Below are 21,419 nucleotides of genomic sequence, written 5' to 3'. Positions count from 1 at the left end.
AAAGGGATAGAAAAAAAGGGAAAGCGGACACAATTCGACTCTCACAATTCGTTCAAAACTCATCACACATCAACATTCGCTTGTGCACTGCGCCGTGTTAGCACTCTACGCTAATTAACTTCGTCACATACAATTCGATATATATAATTCGCACGTCAGGAATTCGTCCATCAACATTCGTTTTGAGAAATTCGAAAAACACTGCGCCGGGTCGACATCTACACTCCTCTACCGCGATTATACATTCGACCACGATCCTGCGGAAAATATATCGCCAGTGCCGACCACCGTATTGTTTTCTCGCCGCCCACATTTAATGTAATTAACGTGATCATTTATTATTTCGTTTATTAAATGATATTGTGAAAAAGCAAACAAAATTGACTTTTATTTTAATTATGATATACTGGTTACAATTGTAAACAATTTTTAATGTTTAATTGTTTTGTTATTTCGGGATTTGTTCCGTATAGTTTTATTAATTAACAATGTCAATTTCTTATTGACCTCATTGTAATAATCTATTAGGAATCGCGATCTTTGTCTGAGTATGCTCATTTTTTGGTCAATTACGTCTTCTGCCACTTACGCAAAATCTAACCTGCTAAATATGGCCTCTAAATTTAAACTGTACAAAATGTCGTTGGCACTGCCAACAGTCTTGTTTCTCAGTATTGTAAGGACTCCAAAATATCTCCTACTTCCCTCTATATAAAGACTCATTGAATTTTTCGCAGCTTCTCTCTAGCTGACATATGACCTTCCCGAGAACTCCGGTGAAGATTTTATAATTTCTTAATTTTCATTGCATATAATTGAGTCGTTAATTGTCTGTATTTCGTATTCCGTCACCTACGTAACAGTTGTTATGTTTTTTATCCCGTTATTTAGCTGAGCTCTTTCAGCTCTTAAGTTTGTGGTTTGTGTTGCTATTAATCTAGCTAGATCGTCTATAGTAAATTTATTAACGGCCATTTTTGAAAATTGTAGATTCTCTATTTCTTTTTGTGTATATATGTATTTGATTTACTAATACAATGTATCTTGTTGTGATAAGAATTAATATTGTTTTAATTTTCTTAAACACGGACTTTTATGAGTGGAATAATAATTATAATACTCACAGCAATAAAAAATTTCGTATTTAATACCAGAGGAATTATTTCCCATGCAATTAATGAATATAAGAATTACTTACAACTATTTTGTTGTTGTTGTTTCTATTGATGCTACTGATGATGCTATTGTTGTTGGCTTCAGGGTTTCCATTTACTACTCCGTAGCTGCAAAATTTCTAGAATTATTGCTATGCTATCGCTACCGTTCTCACTTTGTCGGGAGCCATAGCATAACTATAAAATAATATAAAATATAAAATTATGTGCTCAGCTCTGCTCCGAGTTTAGTTAGGTATAAAACTATAGCTGTAGCGAGAACAAAAAATGAAGTGCTTTGCTCTGCTCTGGCGAAGAGGTAGCAGAGCGGAGCGAATAAAAAGTTTCATGTGCTACAGCTCCCGCATGTGTTTGTTGTTTTTTTTCTTTTTTGCTATTTTCTGTCATAAACTTATGTAAGAATCATTTGAAAATTTTAGTAATTCAAAAATATAAAAAAATAAGTCAACATTGTCATATCTGTATTATTCTGCGATTTCACGATTTATTATAATTTATATAAATAACTAACAATTATAATATTATATTAATAACTATCGGCCTTCCCGTCCGGCACGGTCGGCGTCCAATATGTATCTAATATCAAATGTCATATTTACAGACACGTTACATCAACGCTTTCCTTGTTGCTAAATTATGGGAGCGTATTGTCACTTTCTTTAACAGGTACAGATCTCCACATTCCTTCCTTCTTCTCCAGACGTAGTTTGAGGTTCTCGCTTAGCTTCTGCTGATCCTCAGATGTTGAGGTAGTTCGGGAAAAAGACTCGGCATCGAAGAAAACTGGCGCTGCAGGACGCAATGGGTTTGTGGTTACAACCTTTTTCAAATGACCAACATCCCTGGTGTATGTTTTACCACCAGCGGAAATCTGCACAACATTTCCTTCTCGCTTTACTACCTTATACGTGGTAGTATCAAATGTGGGTGTCAACTTATGTGGAAATATTACATTCTTTAAGAGTACTGTATCTCCAACATGAATGTCAACATTTCCCGCACTCCTGGCCTTGTCAGTCAACTGTTTCCCTTTATCTTTTTCTCGCATATCCTTATTTTTCTCTTCTGAGTCTGCCATTTCCCCCACAAGGTGCTGAATGAAGGGAATTTTGTCTCTTATAACTCTGTTAAACATTAGTTCTGTCGGTGGAGCGCCCGTGGTACCATGCGGAGTAACATTGTACATCAAAACGAACTTCTGAATTTCCTTCTTGTAGTTGTCGTTGTTTGCATGAGCTATCTTTAAACGTTTCACTAGGGATCTGTTCATATTTCCTACTTCGCCATTAGCCTGAGGCCAGTACGGGGGCGTGGTCATTAGCCGAATGCCGTGGGTACTGCAAAAACTTTTAAACTCAACGCTTACGAATTGCCTTCCATTGTCAGACGTTAGTGTCTCTGGAAATACCAATCTTGAAAATATCTCTTCCATTTCATCAATAATGGTTTTAGATGTTATTGACTTAATCACTTTGAACTCCATATATCTGGAGTAGTATTCAATTAGTACCAATATGTTATCCCCATTAGGTAAAGGACCCAAAATATCGACTGCTAAGCATTTCCAGAGTCCATTTGGGAAAGGGTGCATCTCCATCGGAGCTGGTTTTGGTGGGATTGACACTATAAGGCAATCTTGACAAGTCTTGACGTATTTTTCAGCATCTTTGTCCACACAAGGCCACCAAACTTTGGAGCGTAATCTCCGTTTCATTGCACTTATTCCTGGATGTCCTTCATGTGCGAGGCCCAGAATTATTTCTCGCAACTTTCGTGGGATTACTAATTTAGTTCCCCATAATAGGATATCACCAACTATAGATAGCTCCAAACGAAGTGGATAATATGGGCTTGACATATTCGCTTTCCAGGAGTCCTGACTTAGACACGTCATTACATCTTGTATCTCTTCGTCTAATATAGACATCTTGGTAATCTGTGATAAGGAGGATATGGAGAGTGACTTCGGAATCAAAGTGGACACTACTCGATAAATATGTTGCTCTCCGGCCCAATCATATGGATCAGCGTTGTTTTCTTGGGAAAGCCTTGATAGCGAATCCGCAATATTTTCTTTCCCTGGCTTATATATCACTCGGAAACGATATGACTGTAACCTTAGCAACCATCTTTCGATCTTCGTTGGAGGTCGTGAGGTTGGATTAAATATGGTTTCTAGTGGCTTGTGATCGGTTATTAGATCAAAATGTAGCCCTGCCAAATAATAATAAAATTTTTCCACAGCCCACACCAAGGCCAGACTTTCTTTTTCGGTTTGGGAATATCTCTTTTCCACCGGTGAGAGACTCTTACTGTCAAATGAAATGATCCGCGAAGTATTTGCCTTATCAAATTGCACTAATACGGCACACAGAGTCACCGGACTAGCATCTGTAATTAAACATGTTTTGTCCTGTGGGTTAAAGTATGAGAGTTTCGATACCGCAGCAATTTTCGCCTTAATTCCTTGAAATGCGTCGTCCTGCTCTTTGCCCCAAACAAATTTCTCCTTGCTCCTAATTAGTTTCCTTAGAGGCTCAGTGCTGTCTGCCAAGTCAATTACAAACTTACCCACATATGTAGCTAAACCGAGAAAACTACGTACTTCTTCTTTATTTTTCGGGGCTCTGAATGCTGTGATCACTTTCACTTTTTCGGGATCAACTTCAATCCCCTCATCCGACAGGAGGTGTCCCAAAAATTTCAGCCTTTGAGTTCTTATTATGCACTTTGGCTAAATGAGTAGCGACGTCGCATCACATCTGCATCAATTCATCACACCGAATCGACTAATCACCTCATCACGCGAGCGAACACCACACAATAACACACATACACGCACATGCACCCAAACGCGATGACATTCTGCAGTCTAATTATAACAAAAGGAATAGAGAAAGCAGCTCGCGCACCTTTCGTTGATACGACGTCGTCCAAGCAACATCGCTTTTCGCAGCCTCTCAGCATCCCGGTTCACGTTCGCTCCCGCATTTATATAGTTAAAGTTTTCATTTTATATTAAAACTAATTTTCATAACTTTCATCATTGTGTATATATATATAAGATATATTTAACGGTTTTAAGACTATTGTCTATTAAATTGAAATTCATTTTAAAATAATACCCTTAAGTGAAAATATAAGTTTATAACGATTTGTGGAATTAGTGCATTTTTCCTTATAAAAAAAACGTGTGAGTGGCCTATAAGGTGAGTTTTTTATACATGGTCCTTCGAGCCATAAAGAAAGGCACTGTGGCTAAATAAAGTAAAAAAAAAAATAAGATTTCGAAAAAAAAAAGTTACTAAAAATCTTAACGTGTGTGAAAGTGCGGTAATAAAAACCGAAAAGGTAACAATAAGTGACAAAACAAAAATAAAAAAAAAACACAAACAACCAAGAACATATGTACCAAAAACCGGTTTTGGATACAACAAGACAGTGAAAATAAAATATAGTTCATACAAATACACATGTACAAGTACTGTGGTACAAAAATTGCATATATACAAAAAAAAAAACAAAAGATAAATATATAAATAAAGTGCTGTGCAAAAAACATACGTATACATATATAATTACAAAATAATTAAAAAAAATTTATTTTTATTTACATAAATTGCTGCGTCTAGGCCACCACAAAACAAATATAATAAAAATCGAATATTAATAAGTTTTTGAAAAACCATAAATAAATAAAATAAAGAAACAAAATTTTACAAAACTTAAAAGAGTTATCCAGTGAGAATAGTGCACACATATAAAACAACAAAAAAAAAAAATAACATTTTAAGAATACGGTGCTGAGGGGGGAAAAAAAAAATTAATGATAATAAATATAAATATTAAAAATTCATACAAACCATAAATCGGGCGCGCTCTAACTATAAAAATAGTAATAATTATAAAACAAATCGGGCGCGGTCTAACAAAAAAAAAACAAAATAGCAAAATTATAACTTAAATCGGGCGCGATATAATAAGAAAAAAAAACCAACATAACAACGAACGCATACCTACATGCATACATACTCTACAAAGGAGGAAACGGGAGCAAGAGGACACTAAACAAAGGAGGAAATTAGGAAAGGAACATTAAACACAGGAGGAAATAGTAGAACACTAAACACAGGCGGAAACCGAAAGCGGATAATATTCCCAAAATTATATAAATACATACATATATGTACTATATTCTCCCCAAAACCCCCTTGAGGCGAGACAAAGTAAGTCGTTCAATTTTTTTTGCACATATGTAAATATGTATGATATCATACGGTTTTATCAAATATAAAACCTATGTATGTTAACATGGCATATGTTAACATTGCCGAAATCATAAAACTAATTCGTCAGCAATACTTAATAATGCAGGTAGAGCGGATGTGCAACTCAGGTTACACAATGTTTCCCACAGCACATCCCAGACGCACTGTCAGCACACGCGCCACCTAAATTAGCGGATTCGTGGAATTCAATTATGTTTTGACCGGTGCATTTAGTTAAGCTTTTAGATTAAGAGCATTGTAAGAATCAGTTTTTAAATAAAGTTGTAACGAGATGGTCGTATAGACCGAAAACGATTTTTTTTGCTTTCAACAGTTAGAAAATCGTTAAGTGGCGCCCAACGTGGGGCCTAGTTGTAGTGAATCGTGAGTGAAGTGCAGGAAAAAAAGGACACGGTAAAGTCCTTACCGTGAACCAAGAAGGACTTAAAAATAAAAGTCTACAAGGAAACCGGCTCACCACGGACTTCAGGTCCATAACGTCGCAACAAACGCCAGGACGAAGGAACATCAGCACTAGGCCCCAGAACCCGGTGACCAAAATCACCATCCCCCCAGGACAAAAAGTGTGCAGGAAAGGGCCCCTCAGTAGGAAACAAACAGGAGATGCTAGTCATCAGCCGCCGCACCATTATTTTAAGAATTCTAATGTAAGTCATCTATTATAATTAAGATAAGTGAATTTTAAAAGAACAAAAATAGTGAATATTGAAAATGAATTGAAAAGATAAAACTAAATAAAAATTAAGAAGCTTTTGTTGAAAGTGGAAAAAAAAATATTTTTAGCGAAATTATCTCAAAAATTATTTGAATTAGAATTGTAAAACGAAAATAACAAGTGAAATTTAAAGAAAGAAAATTAATTAAAAAAAAAAAAAAAATAATTAAAAATTGGAAAAGAACGTTTAATTGCGTATAAAAAATTCCAGGGTCAGTTTTTTAAAAAAAGAGAACTTAAACTTAAATATGTACAACTTATTAGTTTTAGATATCCTAGTTTTAATATACATAAATACGTATACATCTAAACAAAGGCTTGTACAGCCAATAACTTACTAAAACCAAACCATATAATATAGCTTAATTCTGCGATTCCCAACACTAGGGACCCTCCAGAATAGAAAAGCCCTCCTTCCCAGAAGGAGTAATAAAAACAATAATAATCCTATTCATAAATAAGGGCTCGTACAGCCGATAACTTAATACACATCAAATATAATATTTGCTTAATCCTGCGAATCCTACGGGACCCTCCAGGGTAGAAAAGCCCCCTTCCTAGAAGGAGTAACTAAAATAAATAAAAATAAAACAAATTAGATTCGTAAGATCAGTCAAAATTCAAGCCAAACTTTTAAACATATTTAAGAAATATGGCTAATCCTTCAAACCTCGTTCGACCACCCGTGCTCAGCACACTCCCTCCTCAACCAGCTCCTACCACCTCGAACACATTTAACATGGACCAACTGACGAATATAATAACAGGAGTTGTAAAAAACATTTTTCAACAAGAAGGGCGAAACTTAGTTCAAGCCGCCCTCAATCCAAATGCGAATTTCTCAGATTTTTCCGATATTTCAATTGACTCTAACTTCGCAAATAACGTTAGCGAATTAGACAAGATACCGGACGTAGTGAGATGTCTCCGGGAATTCTCGGGAAACCCAGGGGAGTTCAACTCCTGGAAGAAGAGCGTAGATCGGATCCTCCAGATCTACGAACCACAAAGAGGGACCCCCAAATATTATGGGATCCTCAATGTCATTCGCAATAAGGTTGTAGGCAATGCCGACATTGCTTTGGAGTCGTATAATACTCCGCTCGACTGGAAGGCCATCGCCAGATGTCTGACGCTTCACTACGCAGATAAGCGCGATTTGGGTACACTGGAGTACCAAATGACTTCACTTGTGCAGGGTAACCTCACAATCCAGGAATTCTACCAGCGAGTGTATTCTCACCTTTCTCTGATCCTTAACAAATTAGGATGCATGGAAGCCGGCGCCGAAGCCGTACATTTGTTAACGCGCACATATAGGGATAAAGCCCTTGATACCTTCATTCGTGGGTTAAGAGGAGACTTACCCAGACTACTTGGCATGAAGGAGCCAGCGGATCTTCCCCAGGCTCTCCATTTATGTTTAAAACTAGAGAATCAGAACTACCGTTCATTCTACGCCTTAAACAGCAATACCCAAGCTAGAAAAGGCCAGGACATTCGTCCACCCCTTCCCCCCAGAAGGGTTAACAGCGAATTCTACCCAGAATTGGCATACATTCCCCAGCCAAGGTTGAATCCAACCATGCCCTATAGAACGCCACAACCGAAGTATCAATACCAGCAACAGCTAACCCCATATACGCAACAACCGAATAATCCACCACCGCGACCTTTACAAAAACCATTACCGCGACCAGAGCCGATGGATGTCGATCCATCGCAGCGTACCAGAAATATCAATTACATGAATAGACCACGTCCCGTTGACCCGACCAACAAAAGACCTCCGACTGGTAACCCGCCAGTACCAAACAAAATACAGCGGAATTACCACATAAATTCAGACCCCGTGCAAGGCACAAATCAAGAGGAATATCCTCAGACGCCAACTAACCAACACACAGACAATGACGTTGACTATTATGATGAGGAAAGACAGGACGACAACTATATTGACACTACAGATTTACATTTTTTAGAATGAATCACTCTTCGCTGCCTTACTTCCAATGCAGGTTGAAGAGTGGAAATATAGTGAAATTTCTAATAGATACTGGATCAACGAAAAATTACATACAACCTTCTATCGTGCCCAATCCTATTAAAAATGAAACAAATTTCTTCGCCAAATCAATAGCAGGAGACATTGAAATAAAGGAACACACTTTTATAAATCTTTTTAATGCAGACACCAAATTGAAATTTTATCTTCTTCCATCATTGCGCTCGTTTCATGGTATCCTTGGAAATGACAGTCTTAAAGATCTCGAAGCTGTTATTCATGTCAAAGAAAATTTCATGGTAATAAAAGGTAATACTAGAGTAAAGATCAATCAGCTTGTATCAAAGTCAGTAAACGCAATTAATATCGAAAAGGATCACATGACACCAAATCAACAGACCAAAATCAATAACTTAGTGGAAAAATTTTCACAACTCTTTGCAGAACCTAACGATAGACTCACTTATACTACAAAAGTTATAGGCGAAATTAGAACAAATAAGGACACCCCAGTATATACAAGATATTATCCCTATCCAATGGCGTTAAAAAGCGAAGTAGAATCTCAAATTAGGAAAATGTTAGATGATGGTATTATTCGGCCATCAAGGTCACCATATAACTCACCCGTTTGGGTTGTAACAAAAAAACCCGACTCCCAAGGCAATAAACAGTATAGAATCGTAATCGATTACCGCAAGCTTAACGCAATTACTGTAGCAGATCGCTACCCAATACCCCAAATTAACGAAGTACTGTCTCAACTTGGACACAATAAATACTTTTCCGTGTTAGATTTAAAAAGCGGATTTCACCAAATCCCACTCAAGGAATCCGATACTGAGAAGACCGCCTTCTCAATAAATAATGGTAAATACGAATTTACGAGATTACCATTCGGTCTCAAAAATGCCCCTTCAATATTCCAACGCGCTCTAGATGACATCCTTCGTCATCATATTGGCAAGATATGCTACGTGTATATTGACGACATAGTCGTATTCAGCAACTCCGAACAGGAGCATGCCCTCCATCTGCAACAAATCTTTAAAACGCTTGAAGAAGCCAACATGAAGATACAGTTGGACAAATGCCATTTTTTTAAGGATTCAGTTGAATTCTTAGGTTTTATTATCTCATCAAAGGGAATAACAAAAAACCCTGCAAAGGTGGAAGCGATAGCTAAGATACCTTACCCCGAAACCATCAAGCAACTCCGCTCATTTTTAGGTCTTTCCGGCTATTACCGCCGCTTTATAAAGGATTACGCCAAGTTGTCCAAACCTTTAACGTTACTCTTAAGAGGGGAAGAGGGACGTATATCCAAAAACAAATCCGCTAAAATAAATATTGAATTGGATGATGAGGCAAAAGACGCCTTCAACAAAATTAAAAAATCCCTTATGTCCGATGATGTTGTACTCTCATACCCTGACTTCAGTAAGGAATTCCATTTGACTACCGATGCTTCAAATTATGCCATCGGTGCAGTCCTTTCACAGGATAAAAAACCCGTTGCCTTCATTTCCAGAACTCTCAATAAAACAGAAGAATCATACGCTACAAATGAAAAAGAATTTCTGGCCATAATATGGGCCTTAAACAATTTTAGAAACTACCTTTATGGCTCAGCCAAAGTGAAGATATTTACAGATCATCAGCCTTTAACGCAGGCACTTAGTAACAAAAACAATAATGCGAAGATGAAACGCTGGAAATCCATTCTGGAGGAATATAATCATGAACTCCACTACAAACCAGGTACAACTAATGTTGTCGCCGACGCTCTATCAAGAATGCCACCACCCGAACCAATAAACTCCTTATCCATAACCCAACACAGCGACGAGAGTTCTTCTGACAATTTAATTTCTCATGTAGAAACCCCTATAAACGTTTTTAAAAACCAACTATTTTTAAACATAGGTACGACTTCAACCTACCAGTTTAAAATAGTATTCCCTACGTACCACAGACACATTTTAGAAGAACCAGGATACGATTCAGAAATACTAATAAACCGCCTCAAAAGATACCTTAATCCCTCTGTAGTTAACTGTATAAAAACAGATGAACGCATCATGGGGAAAATTCAAGAAATATACCCAATACACTTTAGCAATTACAAAATCCGATTCACACAGCTCCTAGTTCAGGACGTGACAAACAAACAAGAACAGGAGGAAATCATAATCAAAACCCATAAAAGAGCACATAGAAACGGTCGAGAAAATAAAATTCAAATTCTCGAAAATTTCTACTTCCCATCAATGACGAAAAAAATAAAAAGCATAATTCAACAGTGTTCAGTATGTAAAGAAAATAAGTACGACCGTCATCCTAGCAAACCAGAATTAGGTGAAACCCCTATACCCCAGTATCCAGGACAAATTTTACATATCGATATCTACATAACAAGCAAAAATATAGTCCTAACAGCGATAGACAAATTTTCGAAATATGCGCAAACCAAAATACTGAAATCGAGAGCAATAGAGCATGTTAAAGAACCTCTTCGTGAACTACTCTTTCAATTTGGCGTACCGGAATCGGTCGTATTTGACAATGAAACATCCCTCAACTCAGCAACTATAAAATTTTTATTGGAAGACACACTTAACATACAAATTTTTAAAACACCGCCTTATACAAGTTCCGTTAATGGTCAAGTAGAGCGTTTTCACTCGACACTCACGGAAATAATGCGTTGTTTAAAAGCAGAACGAAATTTCAATTCATTCGCAGAACTCCTTGACAATTCCGTATACGAATACAATTATACAGTTCACTCAACCACGAAAAAGAAACCAATAGAGGTATTTTTCGGTAGAAGAGTCTCCACGGATCCAAATCAATTCGAAAAAGCAAGGGATGAAAATATCTCGGAATTAAAAAACAAGCAAGTAAAAGACCTTTCTTATCATAACAAAAAACGACATCCCATAAAAATTTACCACCCAGGAGAAATTATTTATGTGAAAATAAACAAAAGATTAGGTACGAAAATCTCCCCAAAATTTAGAAAAGAAACAGTAAAGGAAGACAGAAATTCAACAATATTAACAGAATCAGGGAAAATAGTCCATAAAAGTAACATTAAAAATCAAAATTAACCTCTCCCTTTCAGATGTCTTTTAATTTACGATGCCACTGCGACAACGGACATCTACGACTACTCGAACGCACAATTAGTTACAGTAAATGACGGACTAGCAAAAATTCAAAACGGAGCCTTTAGACTAATACACGTAATAGACCTTGACAAATACGAACAATTTCTGACGGACATTGGTAAATTCATTTACTCGGACATACCTAAGGACACTATCCTATATCCTATCCTAGAGCACGAACTAATCCAATCCCTCCAAATCTTAGAAACCATTAAACCAGTTGAAAAAAGATCTAGAAGATCAATAAATATTTTGGGAACGGCTTGGAAATTAATCGCCGGATCCCCCGATCATGAAGATCTGGAAATAATATCCAGTAACATAAATGAAATAAATAATAATAATAATAAACAAGTAATTATAAATGACATCTTTAACGAAAAATTAAATAACGTAACTAAAATAGTAAATAAACTTTTTAATAATATAAGAAAAGATTCGAATGTAGAAAATGAAACAATTATTAATTTGCAAAATAGAATAAGACTAATAAAAGAAGAATTGATTAACGTAAAATACGCCATACAGTGGGCGAAAAAAGATATTTTGAATACATTATTGCTAAATAAAAAAGAAATTGAAATTGCGTTAGAAAAAGTAGAAAATGATGAAATTCCATTTAAAAATGCAGAAGAGGCATTAGAATTATCAAATACTAATATTGTTAGCAAAAATATGAAAATTTTTTACTTGGTAAAGATACCACTAACTCTTAAGGAAAATTTCCAAAAAATTATATTAAGACCTGTTCTTAAATCTGATAAATCTATTATTGATATTGAATATAATAAAATTTTAAAAGGAAAAAAAGAAATATATGGAATAAAAGAAAATTGCGATAGCTTTAAGAAAATTGAAATTTGTAAACAAAATCAAATAATTAACATAAGTAATAACACCTGTATACCTAGAATAATCAATAGTCATAATTCAACTTGCACCAAAAGTAACGGGCACCACATTCCACAAATTGAAGAAATAAAAACCGGAATTTTACTACTTAATGGCTTTCAAGGACACATAGATGCTGACGGAATGATTAAAAACTTGTCAGGAACGCAGCTCATCAATTTCCATAATTCAACGCTGAAAATCAATGGTCAAACTTATATTAACCTCGATTTAATTCCACTCCCCGCTATCCCAGCAGTCCTGCAACCCGCACCAATTGAGAAAAATAGAATTGAATTACTTTCACTAGAAGCTTTGAAAGAACTCCACATAAGTAACATTCGAAGAATAAATCTCCTGAAAGCAGCAACTATATCCAACGGCTCACTTTCGCTTGGAGCAGTTGCAGCTACCTCAATCGTCACAATAATTTTTTGCAAATTTTGGAAGAAATCTCAAAATAAAATAATCATCTCATCTAATAGCGATGCTAACCAGATACCGGCAACAAACCTCAGGATGAATCAAATCTAAGATTCCCCAAATGATCAGCCAACATACATAAATTTCAACAACTTACCTTATTTTTGACAACGCTCGAGGACGAACGTTTTTAAGAGGGGAAGTGTTAACATGGCATATGTTAACATTGCCGAAATCATAAAACTAATTCGTCAGCAATACTTAATAATGCAGGTAGAGCGGATGTGCAACTCAGGTTACACAATGTTTCCCACAGCACATCCCAGACGCACTGTCAGCACACGCGCCACCTAAATTAGCGGATTCGTGGAATTCAATTATGTTTTGACCGGTGCATTTAGTTAAGCTTTTAGATTAAGAGCATTGTAAGAATCAGTTTTTAAATAAAGTTGTAACGAGATGGTCGTATAGACCGAAAACGATTTTTTTTGCTTTCAACAGTTAGAAAATCGTTAAGTAGTATATAATCCGTTTGATCAATTTCTAAACGGAAACAAAATACAGTTGTAAAAATATATCATCCATATATTTTTATAAATACTAAAGGAAATCATTTACTGCCTTCTAAGCTTACCCTTGTGTATACAAACACACCCACTACAACAGAAAACAAACATATTATATTCAAGCATTTACTTGCAAATCTTCCCAGCAATACCCCTTATGTTTCTTCAAACAGTAAGCAGGATTGCATAAAATAGGTAAGCGAAAGGCATAAAAAGCAAAATTTCCAATGCGAGAATAAATATGTACAAACATACATATTTACATATGCACTTACCCAAAGCATACTTAAAATACATAAATGCAACAAACATAAATTTGTACTTACAAACACATACAAACAAATTAATATTAATATTAATATTAATATATATTAACATTAATATATTGAAGCACATACTTGCTAATCCGCAAGTGTACTTACAAACACATACAAACAAATTAATATTAATATTAATATATATTAACATTAATATATTGAAGCACATACTTGCTAATCCGCAAGTGCAGAGGCTAATGACCTGCACTTTGTTCATTTTCTTTTCTCGCTATATTCTAATCGCGCAAACATAAGTACATATACATATATATGATGTACATACTGTATACATATATTCGTTATTCCTTTAGCATACGCTACATACCCTGATTTAGGGGGTATATCCGAAACATAAAAATTATAACAAATTTTAAATTAGTAGAAGCTGCGATAATAGCTAATTACAAAAACAAGCGGGATTAAATACCAACCAATTTAACACATCATATGCACGTCAATACGCAGATAGCGTGCACATATATGTACAAAGGTTATTGACCTCGTATACCGTCTGTACGAGTACTTATATACAAGGACATACGGATAAATTCGTAATATAAAATATATAAAAATATATATAAAATCGCAACTATTTAAATACAATTTAAATACAATAGTGCGGTTAACAAAAACAATTAACTCGTATTTTAGTAAATTTACGGGAATAACAACTCTTATTTACTTAAAAGAGTTTTCGGTTTTCGGTACTTATCAGAAATATCTCATCAAATTTTATTTCTAAATTCTTATTTATTCTAAATGAGCACGGATTCAAAAGAATCTAAATCAGGTCAGTTTCTTACCATTCCAAAAATGGCTGACGACGATAAACAAAGCACACCTGCAGAAGCTACACGCTCTAAGCACGGTACAAAGCAAAAGAGATCAAAAGATCATATAATATCGAAATTTATCACTGAAAGTGATAGCTTTATAAGATATTGCACACGGTTTCAAGCTTCCCCTATTACTGACATTACGGAATCAGTTTTAAATATAAAATTAGAAAGTGTTAACAATCTATGGGCACGCCTTCTGGCAGCGTACGATACAGTACTAGATACTGACGACGCAGAACTCCCAGAAAACACAAAAGCTTCGGCGACAGCCAAGTGTGATAACTGCCGAGATCAGTACGAGTTGACAAAGGGAATGATAACTGAACAAATAAGTTTAGTAAGGCCAAGTAGAGCCACTACTCCCCCTCCCAGAGTAGTTACAACACAAAAAGAAGACCTAGATAAAGGCATGTACCTAAAGGTACCAGCTTGTGATACTGAAGTTTTCAATGGATGTGGCCGTCCTTCTGGGACATGTTCACTGCCGTTTATATAAACCATCCTAAACTTTCACAAGCACAAAAGTTATACCATCTAAGGTACAAAACAAAAGGGGAAGCAGGCAGTATCGTCAAGCGATTCGCTTTAAATGACGAAAATTTTAAGCTGGCTTGGGAAGCACTAGTCGAAAGATACGAAAATGGAAGGGTTATGATAGAAAACCCAATAAAAACATTATTACATCTACCAAAAATTCAAAAAGAAACCAGCCAGGAATTTCAAAATTTATACTCGACAGTGACTAATTGCATATCAGTGTTAAAAACACAAACTATCTCCACAGAATCATGGGACTCCATCATAGTAACAATTTGTGCAGAAACACTCCCTGTTGCTGCGTTACTACGATGGGAACAATCACTTGTGGAAAGGAAAAAATGCCCACATGGGAGCAAATGAAAGCATTCCTCACTGCTCAATACGAGATAGCTGAGCGAATTGACAACAAAAATATAAATCTAAAAAGTCATCAAAATGACTCAAGTAAAAACTTGTTCAAACCTCAAGCCAGCAATAATATGCAATACAATAGACACGTTAATAAAACTCACACTTTCGTGTCAAACCAAACTAATAAATGGCAACCAGTATGTGAAATTTGTAAAGGAGGTCATAACATAAGATCTTGGGAGAAATTTAAAAAATTATCCGTATCTGACAGAAACAATCTTGTCAGACAACATAAACTTTGCATCAACTGTCTGTCGAATGCTCATACGACAAAAGACTGTGAAAGCAAATTTAGTTGTGAGTACTGTCAACGAAGACATCACTCATTGCTTCATATTACAAATTTTCAAAATATGAAGCAAAATCAATTTCATAAAACCACCGGGTTAGTCACTACAGCCAAAAGTGATAATCCCGAAATCTCAAATCCCGAAAAAAGGGAAGAGCAACCATGTTGCTCTAAAGCAGCAAAAATTCAAGCGCTTCATTCAGAAAATGAAAGCAAAATTCTTTTACCCACTGCGGTCATCACCATAGCACATAAGGGAGATTTATTCAAACTAAGAGCACTAATAGATCAAGGATCTCAAAGATCCTTTATATCATCAAAAGCCCAAAATCGGCTCAAATTGCCAATAAAACATTCAAATTTCCAAATCTCGGGAATGGGCGGAAGAATTATCCAAAATTCGAACAAAATATGCCCAATTACCATAGTATCTCCAAATGCGGATATTAGAATAGATGCGCAAGCCATCGTTCTACCGCAACTTACAAATTTGCTTCCAAGCTATGAAGTAAAAAAAATACACTGAGAAAAATGCTCACATCTCAAATTAGCAGATCCCAATTGTCATACTCCATCACAAATCGACATATTATTAGGCAGTGACTTAATACCTCAAAATTGAGAAAATCTCCAATAAATTGTTAGCCCAAAATACAATATTTAGGTGGATTTTGAGTGGCCAAGTCCCTGAAAAAATCAATTCTTTCACCACACAAGTGGAAAATATCTCAAGCGAATTTTTAAATAATCAACTTAAAAAATTTTGGGAAATAGAAGAATTACCCCAAATCACCCAGCTTTCAGAAGAAGACCAGGCATGCGAAGCCTATTACAAATCCACAACAACAAGAAACGAACATGGTCGTTATGTTGTGCGATTACCTTTCAAACCAACTTTCCCTGAAACCATAGCTCTAGGCCACTTTAGAATATCAGCAGTCCAGCAATTTCTAAGCCTGGAAAAAAGCCTGATAAAGAAAAGTGAGCTTAAATCGGCTTACGATAATGTGATGGACGAATATCTTGACCTCAATCATATGGAAGAAACTGTACCATATGAAAAGGTATCTAAAGGTAGATATTTATCTTTTCATCTGCCACATCATGGGGTAATAAGACCTGATAAAATTACAACAAAAGTACGAGTGGTTTTCAATGCCTCAAAGTGTACGAGCTCAGGCAAATCACTCAATGATGTACTATACACAGGGCCAACATTACAACCTGATCTCATCTTGCTAATTCTAAATTGGCGCATGTTTAAATACGTTTTCAATGGGGATGTAGAAAAAATGTACAGACAAATTCTAGTACATGAAGATGACCAAGATTTCCAGCGTATAGTCTTCCGCAAATCAAGTAATAGTCCAATCAGCGACTATAAACTTAAAACCGTCACCTTTGGCATCAATTGCGCACCCTATTTGGCGATCAGGACGCTACATGAAGTGGCAAAAACAAATGCAACAAATTTGCCTTTAGCATCTTCTGTGTTGCAAACACAAACATACGTGGACGACATACTATCAGGTAGCTACAGTATCGCATTAGCATGCGAATCACTATCGCAAGTGATCAAAGCATTAAATTCAGCAGGTTTCCCCCTAAAGAAAATTACTTCAAATCACCCTGAAATAATAAAAGGCATTAAAAAAGAAGACTTATTAGATACAGACTTCCTTAAATTTGAAAAGGCTAGTACAACTAAAACTCTAGGAATTCAATGAAATGCGATAACAATGTCCGCCATTACAAAACTCCAAATACTTTCCTCGGTGGCAAAACTTTTTGACCCCGCAGGATGACTTTCGCCAATAATGATTCAAGCAAAAATCCTCATTCAAGAATTGTGGCAAGATGGCACTGAATGGGATGAACAGGTAAAACCTTTACGTTTAGCGAAATGGGTTCAATTTGCTAACAATTTACATACTATATCTGAAATTCGAATCCTCGATGGGTAAATTTCACCCCTCGCATTAACACAGAATTACACGGTTTCTGTGATGCCTCCGAAAAGGCGTATTGCGCAACAGTCTACATACGCACTCAGTATGATAGCAAAATAACTTCACATCTTTTGGTAGCCAAAGCCAAAGTTGCACCTTTGAAGACACTAAGCCTGCCACGGCTTGAACTAAATGGTGCTCTTCTGTTAGCAAAATTAATTTCAATAGTTCAAACCCATCTTAAATTAAACGATCACAAAATGTATCTCTGGTCAGACTCAGAAATAGTTCTAGCATGGTTGGAAAAACCACCCTATACTTGGAAGACATATGTATCGAATCGCATATCACAAATCTTAGACTTAGTTGGCTCAGCAAAATGGCAACATGTTGCAAGTGCAGATAACCCAGCGGATCTGGGGACAAGAAGTTGCAAACCACTTCACCTCACCAGCACTACACTCTGGTGGAACGGTCCAACATGGCTAACAGAATCACAAGAATTCTGGCCAAAATTTCCTGCTCGGAATATCATACCTCCGGAAAGTCGGAAAATAGAAAATTTTCATATCACTCCAGAAGAGGATGATATTCTCTAAAGATTTTCCTCATTTCCTCGAGCACTAAGGGTAGTCGCTTATATGCACAAATTCATCCATAAACTTAAACAAAAGGTGAAAAGGATATCAAACGATCCTTACATACAACTAACATATTCCGACTTGCAACATGCCAAGGTCAGTCTAATCTTGTATACACAAACTCGCTATTTCAGCAAAGAGAAATAAAAGTTGCTTGAAAAGCGACCTCTCGAAAAGGGAAGCTCACTTCTCGTGTTAAACCCATTCCTGGACGCTAAGGGATTACTACGGGCAAATGGAAGACTAGCCAACTCCAGCCTTAGTTACAATGAACGACATCCTATCATTATCCCAGAGAAATCCCGTTTTACCTACTTATTTCTAATATATCTCCACCAGCTTACACTGCATGGTGAGCATCGATTGATGCAACAAATGGTCCGGCAAGAGTTTTATGTACCGCGACTAAAGCCACAAATTAATAGAACCATTTTCATGTGTAAACAGTGTACTATGTACAAGCACAAGATGCGTACGCAGATCATGGCAGCCCTACCACCTGAACGCTGCAACTATGCTTTACCCTTTACCATCACTGGGGTTGATTTTGCTGGACCTTTCCAGATAAAGGCCTCAATGCTAAGGTCTTCCTCATTTAGAAAAGGGTATGTGGCTGTCTTTGTGTGTTTTACAACAAAGGCAGTACACCTCGAGCTATGTTCGGATCTGACTACTGCGGCTTTTCTTGCAGCATTTGCCCGCTTTGTCGGACGACGCGGATTTCCTTTAAAAATTATGAGCGACAATGGAAAAAACTTTGTCGGAGCTCAAAGAGCCACGGAATGGCGACTCGGTCGCATAAAACAACTTCATTACGGTTCCGACGGTCATGTTCGAGTAGTTGATCTCCGCACTCAAACCGGAACACTAACCAGACCGCTCGTAAAATTATGCTTTCTACCAACCGCCGAAGATAAAGAAACGTAAAACCGAAACCGCAATAATAAATCAATAAATCGTTAAAACATATAAACCGCTTACCAAATCGAAACCTCGAATAACATTAATGACACAAAGACTTAACATAAATGTCTGATAAAAAATGACATCCTATTCATGCCACATATCGTGGCACAAAAGTCCATATTATTGTAAATTTCACAATACAATACACAACACTGCACCGGCAGCGCCTCGAACAACAACAGGCTCCACCGCGACAACGGCTCCGCGTCAAAGCACGCCAGCATCACCAGCGGATTTGCAACTAATTCGTTGTCCATTATGCCGCCGCCCTCATCGGCTATCGCACTGCGGTATATTCAAAGGCATGCCGCCGATGCAACGCCAGCAGGTGGCACAGGCGCACGGGTATTGCCTGAATTGTCTGGCAACTTCCCACGCAACTCAGGAGTGCCCATCACCTAATCGTTGCCAAATCTGTGTGCGGGCTCATCATACGATGTTGCACCTTACTACCAGACGCGACTCCGGGCGCCCACCGGCTCCTCGCACCAGTGGTAACGTCAAGCGTTCCCAAAGGACTCCTGTGACGGCATACCGCCGCCGTAGACCCTCTGCAGCAGAATCCCGTCCTTGGCGCCATAACCGGGCAACATCAACACGACGCCATCAGCTTAGGCCGCAATCCCGCCGGTCAACAGGTCTCAGCAGCGTTGTAGCAACGCTACAGCAGCTACAGCGGCTTCTAGGCTAAATACTCGCCTAGGGGGGCCGGGATGGCTAAATGAGTAGCGACGTCGCATCATATCTGCATCAATTCATCACACCGAATCGACTAATCACCTCATCACGCGAGCGAACACCACACATTAACACACATACACGCACATGCACCCAAACGCGATGACATTCTGCAGTCTAATTATAACAAAAGGAATAGAGAAAGCAGCTCGCGCACCTTTCGTTGATACGACGTCGTCCAAGCAACATCGCTTTTCGCTTATCGCAGCATCCCGGTTACCGTTCGCTACCCGCCTCTATATATTTTTATAACGTTTTCACCTTATATTAAAAGTAATTTTTATAATAACGTTCATTATTGGATATATATGTATATAAAATATATATATGTAGCAACGCCGTATTCATCGCTCATAAGCAACCCTTTGCTACGTTTTCAACACTATCCTTTAGCAACGCTGTACTACCTTTTTCATTCTAGCTGTAAGCAACCCGTTTCACAGAATCCTATCATTCTTCCCTTTTTTCTATCAACTGTCTTGGCGATCGGACGTATCCACGGACAACATTTCCTCCTGCTAAGTATTATTTAAGCTTTTTGTAAATAAACATCTAAATAAAGAAACAACTTCTAAAACTGGTGACCCCGAACAAGTGAAACGAATCTACAAATGGAACAACAAGGAGAAAGCACCGCACAGACATCTTCGCCCGCGAGCGTACGACCGGCAGCGCTGACGAATCAAACTCAAGGCGTTCTGGCCAGATCAGCAATCGAAGTGCATCAGCCCGATCTCCACGTGGATGCAGCAATGGTTCCTCGCATTAGCCCGCCTAATATGAACGACACCAACATCGAGTCTTATTTTTTGTCACTGGAATTCTGGTTCGCGGCTACAGGTGTGACCCACGACGCACGAAAATACAATCTGGTCATGGCACAAGTCCCATCAAGCAAGCTAATGGAGCTGAAGGCGATAATCGATTCTACTCCCTCAATAAATCGTTACGACTACATCAAGTCCAAACTTATAGCTCAATTCGCGGATAGCCAACAACGACGCGTACAACGTGTTCTTTCTGATATGCCATTAGGCGACTTAAAGCCAAGTCAACTGTTCAACGAAATGCGCCGGGTGGCCGGCACAGCACTTTGCGAGACAGTAATAATAGACCTCTGGGCCTCGCGTCTACCTCCTCACGCTCAAGCTGCTGTTATTGCATCAAAGGGTGACGTAGCAGATAAAGTTGCTATTGCAGACGCCATCGCGGACTCCATGAATTTTCGACAAATTAGCATGGTAGGTAACCAAGCACCGGCAACGGGCACCCCCATGCAAACTAACAATGAGTCAACCACGTTAGAGGAATTAATGAAGGAAATCGCGCAACTGACGAGGCAAATCGAATCCATAAAAACACACCGATCGCGAAGCCGTAGCCGAAGCCGACCGAGACAAGAACGAAATACACGCCAGGATTGCGCACAGCCAAACGAATTATGCTGGTATCATCATAAATTTGGGGCCAACGCTCGAACTTGTAGGAAACC

At 37.6% G+C, this 21,419-nt stretch overlaps 3 protein-coding genes across 7 annotated transcripts in view; 1 reads left to right on the top strand and 2 right to left on the bottom strand.

Annotated features, from left to right (window-relative positions):
- The window catches only part of LOC105234087 (tyrosine kinase receptor Cad96Ca), a 252,333-nt gene that overhangs the window by 197,329 nt on the left and 33,585 nt on the right, over positions 1 to 21,419 (bottom strand). The window lies entirely within an intron of this gene.
- Positions 1 to 21,419, top strand: part of LOC125776665 (uncharacterized) — a 263,872-nt gene that overhangs the window by 210,935 nt on the left and 31,518 nt on the right. The window lies entirely within an intron of this gene.
- On the bottom strand, positions 1,305 to 20,074 carry LOC125776639 (uncharacterized protein K02A2.6-like). The gene is made up of 2 exons (XM_049450088.1): positions 19,970 to 20,074; positions 1,305 to 3,972 (listed from the first exon to the last, which is right to left on the bottom strand). Exon 2 carries the CDS (start codon positions 3,100 to 3,102, stop codon positions 1,810 to 1,812), a length of 1,293 nt encoding a protein of 430 aa, XP_049306045.1. The 5' UTR covers positions 3,103 to 3,972; positions 19,970 to 20,074; the 3' UTR covers positions 1,305 to 1,809.

The sequence above is a fragment of the Bactrocera dorsalis genome, chromosome 2 (assembly GCF_023373825.1).
Source record: "Bactrocera dorsalis isolate Fly_Bdor chromosome 2, ASM2337382v1, whole genome shotgun sequence".
Taxonomy (NCBI): domain Eukaryota; kingdom Metazoa; phylum Arthropoda; class Insecta; order Diptera; family Tephritidae; genus Bactrocera; species Bactrocera dorsalis.
This window is presented reverse-complemented; position numbering and strand designations above follow the sequence as displayed.